The sequence below is a fragment of the Centroberyx gerrardi genome, chromosome 16, assembly GCF_048128805.1.
Source record: "Centroberyx gerrardi isolate f3 chromosome 16, fCenGer3.hap1.cur.20231027, whole genome shotgun sequence".
Taxonomy (NCBI): Eukaryota; Metazoa; Chordata; class Actinopteri; order Beryciformes; family Berycidae; genus Centroberyx; species Centroberyx gerrardi.
The window spans coordinates 11199293-11209350 of NC_136012.1; the positions used below are offsets into that span (position 1 = coordinate 11199293).

General features: G+C 38.4%; 1 protein-coding gene across 1 annotated transcript; it reads left to right on the forward strand.

Annotated features, from left to right (window-relative positions):
* Window positions 1-1741: 1741 nt before the first annotated feature.
* On the forward strand, window positions 1742-9818 carry LOC139918927 (uncharacterized). The gene is made up of 8 exons (XM_071908468.2): window positions 1742-1864; window positions 3301-3397; window positions 4370-4473; window positions 5050-5133; window positions 6695-6756; window positions 7447-7501; window positions 8382-8567; window positions 8817-9818. The coding sequence occupies exons 1-8, from the start codon at window positions 1742-1744 to the stop codon at window positions 9816-9818; spliced, it is 1713 nt and encodes a 570-aa protein (XP_071764569.2).
* The last annotated feature ends 240 nt before the right edge of the window (window positions 9819-10058 follow it).

The following is a 10058-nucleotide window of genomic DNA, read 5'->3' on the forward strand; positions in this document are numbered from 1 at the left end:
AATCACAGGTGAGCAGCCGGCTCCCATATTGTAGTCTGAGTGATCAAGTCCTCTGATACATCAGTGAGGGTTTCAGAGATTTGCTATGGTTTAATGAGGTCCAGCAGTTGATCTGTAGCTTGCTGTAGATAATGACTTATTGGATGTATTAAATTGAATCCAAACTAATCCTACTGAACATATGGTTTATCTAACCAGACTGTTTGGACTGGGAAACACACCCATTGTGCCGCTGTTGCTTACATGTCAGAACTTACATGTTCTATGCTGCGCTGTTTTCCCATGGCTCTCTGTTGTATCTGTTCTGTGAGAGAATATAGGCCAGACAGACAGAAAACCACAACCCTTCTGTTTCAACAGACTTTTGACTTGACACAATTTCCTGTTTGTTTTACTGTCACTAAACACAGCTTAATAAATTCTTCCCCCCTTTTCTCCCCTGCGTTTGTTTACGGACATCATACAGTTTTCTATTCAGTATTTGCAGCGCAGGTATTTTCTCAAATTCACAGTGTCTTAGCTACATTGCCTTTAGTTTGGTTTCTCTCTCTCTCTCACACACACACACACGCACACAAACACACACACACACACAAACAATCACGTATGTGGCCGTTGCCCTTGCTCTCTGCCCCCATTTGCAACTGACTGCAGCAATCTACAGTTGGAGCAGCTGCCTTGTAGTCATTAAAATATCACAAAAAACCTCACACACTCATGCAAGGACACACACACACACACACACACACACACACACTTACACAATTGTAGAGTCACATGCTGTAAAGTAACATGCTGTACATCTTCCATATTACAATAAAAATAATAAAACAATAAAATCCATGAACTCCATATCTGCTCCGCCTTCTCCCAGAGTCAAAGTCCCATCGATTTATTTGTCCCTTACAGGTTTTCTGGACCTGCCTTGTTTTCTGCTCTGCCCCATCTGTAATGGTTAGAAAAGTTGTCCTTCATCACAATAATGTCTCAAAGGACTTTATAGAGAACGAGCCTAGTGATTAGAGAGCGAATCAACAGTCCATCACAAAACAAATTACCTGCCTAACCTACGTGCACTTTCTAACTCTGTTTTGAGAAGTACTGTACAAATTAAGTTTATTACTGTATTCAGTTTTATTATGATCATTACCACAGCTTCTATCATTAAGGTCTGTCAATGTAATACTTCCATGGCTCACTTGGAAGGCTGTGATAGGAAGATTCAAAACAGGAGGATCATGTGGGTGGAACCATATAAAGTCTCTATAAACTGTATGTTTCAGTTTTGGTTGTTAGAGCAGAGCATCATTCATTGCTGTCTGATCACACATGGGCTTTACATTTGGGTATTTATATTATATTACATTATATTATATTTTCATAATACATGTTTTATATTTGAGGTGTTTTTTTTGTGTGTGTTTTTTTTTTTTGCTGTACGCAGATCAAAACAATTTTATACTGAAATGCTGTTTTCTCATTGAAATAAAAATGAATTTGAAGGATCTGGAATCAATTATGAGCAAAATCAATTAGGAATTGCAGGTGCTTTTTTCAGCCAAGATCTATTTTGACTTGGCCACTGTTCCTGCTAGTCTGCTATGAGGTTACCACTTCTTAAATGCTCAAATGGTGATTTTTTTACTTTGAACTTTCCTTATTGGTAGATTGTCACTGAAGATGATGGTGTGTGTGTGTGTGTGTGTATGTGTGTGTGTGTCACTAGGCAATAACAACAAAGATGGGCAGTGAACAGAGCATCCTTAAGAAGCATGGTTACATTTTTGAAAGAGAAACAGAAAACGGTGTTGTAGCCACAAAGGAAGGCGACACATTTCTGATAAAAGAGATCAATTTGGCTAAGGTAGGTGGTGAGCTCCTGCACTTTTTGCCTTTATTTCATATTAAAATATGAAACATGTATGTAAACATTCCAAAATCTCGCAACCAGCATTTTGTTCCAAATTAACAAGATTCTTCTGCATTTGTGTGTACAAAAGTTGAACTGAGACCTTGTCAGACTTTGTTACCACAGGATCTTTGAAACGAAACCAGACAGGTTCTTTGTCAACCTGTTTTTAACCCTTATTTATCCAGGGAAGTTGAGATCAATTTGATCAGTACACCATGTTAGCCGCCCCCTTATAGCCCCCAAAATAATGGGCTTCACCCTCTAATGGGGCTCTATTGGTTTAGTCACTCATCTAGTTGCCTCAGATGCCTACTAAAAATGTGCATGCACGTGCTCAGCCAATCCGGATGAGCCTATCAAACCTATGGCGTTCCCCCTATAAAACAGCCGGAGGAACCTCACACCTCATCCACTTGTCTTCAGTGCCTGAGGACGACAACATTTCTGAGGACGGCATCGTCTGACACTCCACAGCGCTGCCTGCTCTCTGTCTCTGCACAAGAGCAGCGGGTCAGCCGCTTGTCCCAAAGAACCTTTTCCCGCGGCCTTGAGACGGGCCTTGAACAGAGACAAGACCACTGTTTGCCATTCAGCAATTGCCTAACACGGTGAGGTATGGTGAGGCTCGCTCGAGAATCACGGGGGGGGAAACCCCACTGCCATCCTTGAACAGTCAGCCCGGCTGAGTACTATCCCTAAAAGCTGATCCCTGAACCCACCCCGCTGACCTGCTGTGGAACCCTCTTCTTCCAATTGATCACAAACCATAACTTGCTCAGGTGCTGTACCAATTGGAATGTGTGGAACATGGTCCAAACAGTGGGCCATGTTCCACACAGTCCAATTAGTGAATAGGCCCTGCTTGGCTGAGCACCTGCATGCAAATTTTCAGTGTACTGAGGCAACTAAGTGAGTGGCCAAGCCAACAGAGCCCCATTAGAGAGCAAAGCCTGTGATCATAGAACTAGAGTTCCCATGCATAACTATTGTTATTTTCCTCCTGTATATGCAGCACAACCACTGCCTACTGCATTCCAGTAAAAAGCCATATTCGCCATATTTCTGAATAATGCTACTTTTTTCCTGTGGTCCAACCACTGTCAGTGGCAAATTCAGCCAAATCTTTGAAACTTTGACGGATCATTATTGTAGGGTTTTAAATATGATATGCAGCCATGCAGCCAGCGGAGTGAGTGCAGGAGGGGCATAACTTGGGGGAAGGGGAGCGCAGAGGGAAGCAGCAGCAGGGCCTAGTAGCAGCAGTAGCAGGTAGAGGTTCAGTGTCTTTTAAGTCAAGGTTTAGTATGTTGATGCATCAAACTTTGAGCTGCCAGAGGCAGGATGGTCACTCTGACCAACCGTTCTTATGCCAGTAGTGTTTTTAACAGATCCCCAGGAATACTGTTGCAGCATTAAAGTCAGAGATAGAAATCCTCAAAACAACAAGCCATCCTCATATTGTGAGCAGCAAGAATTCTTTTCAAGGTAAGCCTTGAGAAATCTATTTAAAGTCCTATAGTGTATAATTATTCCTTTTTCATTCCTTTTTTACATTCCTTTTAAAATGTACTGTCTTGTGCCAAGATCACACTTAATCCACTTAAGTGTCCATTTCAATATAATACATTTTATGTTGCTGCAAACTACTGTAACTCTTTCACTGTGGCATGTGTAACACTGTAACTGTATCAATTAGGGTTAGGGTTAGGTGAGCGAAGCGATAGGCGTGACACCCAGTCTGGGACAGCCTCTCAAGGTTTGGCTCCTGAAAAAAAAAACAGACTGATGAGTACAGGATTGTACTACTATTGAGACCAGCCATGCGCTGGGAGGCCTGTGTGTACATACGATCAATAACACATATAAACAATTAATTAGTGCTATGAGAAATTATAAATTAACCTATGTCCCTGCCTCCCTGTGGGGAGAGAGGCGCAGCGGGAAGCATAGCACTGCTCCCTGGTTGGTAGACAATACAAGTTCCATGGATTTAAAGGAATCGTTCACCAAAAAATGACACAGCAAGTTATACAAACTCGCTGTGTGTTATGTGGACAAACTTGACCAGTGTTTTGAATGACATGAGGGAAGAGTAGTAGATAATGACCAAATTTTCATTTTTGGGTGAACTATTTCTTTAAGTGTTGCAAACCTGACAAACTGGAAGGATTGCAGCAGTTGTTTTGGAGCCAATCAAGACAAAGTCCAGTTGTGTTAACTGGAGCTACCTATGAAAACTGATGTATTTTTGAAAAAGCATTAAATCAAAATCTTTAAATCTAACCACTTGATAAAATAAAAATATGTTAAATATCCTTGCTCATGTACAGTACTATATAAATGATATAACAGGGCTCATCTAATGTATTGTTATAGTGTTTTATTATGAATTATCTTATACATAGTGAGAATATCTTGATGATGTCTCACAAACTCTATATTTCCTATTCTTCATAGACGGGGACACTTACTACATAGTGATGGACTATTGTCAGGGTGGAAGCCTCGCTGAAAAGATCAAAGAGAAGAGAGAATCTGGAGGAGAGTTTGAGGAGTGCCAGGTATAAAACAATTTTTTTATTCGATATCATTTCAAATTTACCTTTATATTTAGCTGATTTAGCCCTTATCCAGAGCAACTTACAATCACTACAACAGTAGAATGTATTTATATTCTTTCGTCACCAACATTACAAGAAAGCAAGAGTAAGGGGTTTGAGAGTCAAAACAGTGCTCAGACTAAAGATGTAAGAAATGTTCTTGTGGCTGGGGAACAGTTATGCATAACAGGAAAAAAATATTGGAAAAAATTTAATTAAAAATAATAGGAAAAAGTTTTGTTCACTGTGCTACAGTTGAAAACTATGTTTGAGTTTATATAAATTCACATGATCATTTAAAAAGTCTACTGTATATTTGGGGGGGAAAGTGATGAAAGTTCATGATGAAAGTTCATGATGTTCAAGTCTGTTATATAGTTACCATTCTCATCCAATGACTTAAGATACCTGCAATTCTTTAAGAGGTACCATGATTTGTTTTTATTTTGTGAGATGAATTGCGTTTTAAAAGTAGGGGTCATTTGTTTTCCAAATGTGAATATCTCACTTTGGACCAAACTCTTCCTTTTGTGATAGATACTGAACTGGCTCATTCAGATCTGTATGGCTATGAAGTACATTCATGATAAAGGTCTACTTCACAAAGACCTGATGCCAAAGGTACTGCACACATTCACACTGATGGTTAACCATCTTAACTATCTTAACCCATTGCTTTTTAAATATATTACATATATTGAGGGGGTAATAATTATTAACTTAAATCAACCTTTTCTGACATTTGCTCATGTCACTAAAACTATGGAAGAACAATATACAAAAGTATCTAATTTGATCTTAAATTTTGATGTCCTGAAGGAACGTTAGTTAAGTAGTTAACTGTACACATTCACAACGATGGTTTGATTTAGTAAAGATCACTCAAAGTGTGTTTCCACATTAAATACCCGTTAGCTATCTTGCTTTATAAACGTATTAAATATATTGAGGAAGTGATCATTATTCATCTAAATAAATTGTTCCTAACATTTTCTCATTTCACGAAATGTTGCAAAGTTAACAAAAGTGTCCAATTTGATATTTGAAAATCTTAAATATTGCTTGTGGCACCTAATCTTAAGTTCTACAGAATTGATTAGCAATAGCCTGCATGGCCACAGCATGGTTAACAAATATGTTAATCAGTGAATCATTACACTCTTGGCTGTCACTGCAGTTTTTGATTTGTGTCTAAGTAATTATACATTTGTCAGCATATTACCTGATGATGGTGGAAGCACCCTTAATATGCAACTAAAATGCTAATACAAGGTTGGCTACTGCTTTATTACTATTGAACATTAATAAAGATAAAGGTAAGTTACTACCAACCTATTTATTAAATATATGTCTGATACATTATTATATTATTTCATATATATCAAATATCTAAGTAGCAAATACACATTTAAATACATTTTGAACAACTGTCAAGTTCAAAGTTAATTATTTACCAATGCTTGTAAAGGCCCAAAACAAAATAATTGACCATAACACAATAACAAAAAAAAATAAAAATCCAATAATGTGATAAAATCTTGAACCTGTAACATAGTAGCATTTTTGCCCATAATGTAATAACTTACCACGTTATTGACCATTTATTACTTTACCACAGATGATCTCCAAGTGCCACAAAGCATGTTACAAGAATCACAAAGTATTTCTTAGTACCAGAGAGTAGCACAGAGTACATCAAAGTATTCAACAAAGCTATTAAAATATCACAGGGTATACTGGAAATTATGAAAGGCAGCACAAAGCACAGAATGAAGCAAACTACAACACTGGTGATAAAATGTGGTACCAAAGGGAGTTGATCCCAAAGCACCAAAAAGTCTACACCAAAAAGAACAACACAGTAAATTAAAAGACATTTTAGACTATCATTACATTACTGGTTTATGTTATTACATTATTTAGAACAAATATTACATTACATTACACTGTAATGTAATAAACTAGCAATAACATTAGAAGTTATTACGTTATGGAAAAAGCTATTACGTTACAGGATTTCAAGATTTTATTATGTTATTGGATTTTTCCTACGTTATGGGCTTTATTACATTAATTTGATTTTTCTACATTATGAGCAATTAATATATTATGGTCAATTATTATGTTTTGAATTTAGAGAAACTAGTAATTTAAAGCTAAGATTTTACCTTTTCTTTTTTAGACTGTATTTCTCACAGAATTTGGAACAGTGCACTTGGGTGGATTTGGGAAAATCAATGAAAAGTACTGTATACTACTAATTATAAAAAAGATAATCAAACATCATATACTTAATATACCTCATTAATGTATTTATCAGTTAGGATACAGTTTTTTATTATCCTATAAATATATTTTTTGTTCACACAGCTCAACCTCTCCGTCAACCACTAATTCAAATCCTTCGGAAAAAGGAGCAATAAATTACTCGCCACCAGAAACCTTGACAGATGAGATGTTCAATGCTAAAAGGTAAAGAGCTTTGCACCAGGATGGGAAATTACCAGTTGGTAAACCTTCACTTTGGCTGGCAAATTTATATCCTCTACCAGCTCTTACCAGAAAATTAATTTTGGACGTATTGTTGTGGATGTATTCTCAATACAATACTCAAAATGCTATTGATCCATTTTGGGAAAACATATTACAGTAAAATTATGTATGTATGTATTATTTGATATCTTTAAAATATATACAACTTAAAAAGTTTCCTAATATATTTTGATTTAACATTGTTACAATGTAACAATTGTGTCTCATCAGTATATGACAATCAAATGTACATTCCATGCATTGCTGTAAAATAAGGTTTCTTATATGTTGGATTTTTCGTGCTGTATATCTGACTTATTGAGGAGATGTTTTTAACCTGACAACAACAATTTAACAATCACAATGACAAAAAGATAATAATGACTTATGTTTTATTTGCAGTGACATTTGGACAGTAGGATGCATACTCCATGAGCTGTGCACTCTAAAGCTAGCAGTAAGTATTACCCAGAGTTTTCATGGTCTTGGGTTTGGACCTAATTGTTCTCTGTCTTGGTCTCGGGCATCAGTCTCAAACTTCATATGTAATGTTTCTTTTGTTTACATTCTTTTTTGAATGTGTCTCCTGCCATTTTCTGCTTGAACCTTTGCATCTTTTGAATGGCTGAAGTTAGTGGAATATTTTCCCCTGTAGCTGCCCAAATTCAGTTAGAAGCATTGCTTGACAACAGTTTATTGGTTTTGACCACCCTTGTTCTTGGTTTTGACTTGGGTGGTCTTCAATAGAGAATGGTCTGGCTGCAGGCCTGCAGCGTCAGGCCCCTCTCTGTTTGCTCCAGCAGCAGGCCCCTGTCACGTGATCCTGATCACCTGGGGCCTGCTGCAGGAGGTGGAAGTGACGTTGATTTTTGAAATTATATGAACGTGAAGGAAGTAGAAGGACTTTCAGCATCTAACTTTATTTCAAATCGACAATATTTAAAATAAATAAATTCATGAATTTACTTTAAACATGCAAATATGGTTATTGCTTCAGTCACAGTTTAACTGGTGAACAGTTTCATCACAGTGGGAGCTGGTCTTTCATATTAAAAGCCATCACATCATTTTATGAAGCACAAATTCGCTCAATACACATTGAGTGAATTTACATGCACACAATAATGTGACTATTGCCAATACTGCGATTAAGGCAATAGTCTGATTAAGCCGTTTACATGATTGCATAAACTGACTATCACTGTTGTCTGTTTTTTCCATTAAGACTTATATAATATCCCCTACGGAGCGGTTACCATGCTGATATAACCTCCTCCTTCATGTTGTCCTTTGTCTTTTAGAACTTTGAATATTTTCTAACAATAATTATCCTTCAGTTCTCAGACGATATAGCCAAGCTAATCCCCAAGATACTACGTGGTCCTTACCCGTCTCTCCCAGAGTGCTACTCACTTGAGCTCTGCGAACTCCTGAGTGACATATTCAGGAAATACCATGACTTAAGACCTTCAGCCAGCGAGATTCTGGGGAGACCCTTTGTTATTAGTTTTCTCTCAAAAAAGGTTTGACTTAATTACCACAAAAGAGCACCACATATGTCCCACATCTCTAATTTATCCTACCAACTTTTCTGTATTAGTAGATATTGCCGTCTTTCCCAAGTGTTATAAAATATTACTGAATGGGCATGTAATACACAACTTGCGTCATTCTCGATCAACTAACAACCTAAAAGATGAGAAAATTTAAATATCTGTCTATTCCTTTTTCTACCTGTTTGTCCATTGACACTTTCTATGTTTTTTGGATAGAGCAAAGAAACTGTGGAGGAACTTCACACCAACTTGGACAAGCTGAGAGCTGTGGCAGACGGTTTGGAGCGTGTGCACCAGGGCACCACCATTGGCAGTCTGACGGGGGGAGTTATCGGTGCAATGGGGGGAATTACGTCCATAGTGGGCCTTATTCTGGCCCCCTTCACTCTGGGGGCCTCCCTTGTGGTCACTGGGGTCGGTATAGGGGTGGCTGCAACTGGTGGGGCCACTGCTGGTGCCTCGAACATCACTAATATGGTCAACCAATCCTCTGATCGTAAAGCTATCCGAAGCATCATTAAAGAGTTTGACGAGAAAATTAATGCTGTAGTCATGTGGCTTCAGGTGATCAACAATGGCTTAGAGAATATCAGGAGGAGGTGTGACTCAGCTGACAAAGCTGATTCACTTGACCTTGAGCGTAGCAATTGCAGTCAAGAAAACCTGGTAAGGCTTGGCATCAGGGCAGGCAGAGGAGTGGGCGGCATTGCTGAACTGGTCCGACTAGTTCAAGTGATGAACATTGGCAGGGTGGCAGCACAGACAGCCAGGGCAGTTCGTGTGGCAGAGGTAGCAACAGGTGTGCTCTCTGGTTTGTTTGTGGCAGCAGATATCTTCTTCATTGCCATGGATGCTAAAGAGATCCACCATATTAGACAGGCAAAGGCAGCAGTGGTAAAAGACAAAACCTGTTCTGAGGTAGTAACTGCGGCTGACACCAGAGCATTAGTGCCCATCTCTGACAGATCTGCACTAGTGCCCTCCACATCGAAGGCCACGTCAAACCCACAGGCTGATCCAATCAGATCTGATATCATGAGATTTGTCCGATCAATCAGGGAGACAGCAGAGAATTTGCAGCAAGTCTTGGATGATCTGAAAGTCATCATCTCAGTTATCCCTATATTAGAGGACGAGAGAGACTGTCCTGCACCCCAAAGGTTACAGATCCAATCCCAACAACAGCTAGTGTGTGCTTCCGGGTCAAAGTGTCCTTGAGCAAGCTACTCCCAGGCACTGCTTCTGGCTTCAGGTGAAATTTGTGCATATATCCAGTCAGATGCTCAGATGGATATGCAAAGAAACAAATTAATTTTAATGTGTGACTGATTGCTGTAAATACCTAAATAATACCTAAATAATTTTATTGTGTTGGTATATTCAGGTACATGTACATGAATCAGTACATTTGACCTCTTCAATCAATATTTCAGTCTCACCCCCCTGAATCTTCCGTTT

Bases quoted from the DNA above. Each gene is read 5' to 3' on its own strand.
- LOC139918927 (XM_071908468.2), top strand. From the start codon at position 1,742: ATGGGCAGTGAACAGAGCATCCTTAAGAAGCATGGTTACATTTTTGAA. The intron at 3,398-4,369 runs GTAAGCCTTGAG...TATTCTTCATAG, and splicing joins CAGCAAGAATTCTTTTCAAG to ACGGGGACACTTACTACATA. The intron at 6,757-7,446 runs GTACTGTATACT...TTTTATTTGCAG, and splicing joins TTTGGGAAAATCAATGAAAA to TGACATTTGGACAGTAGGAT.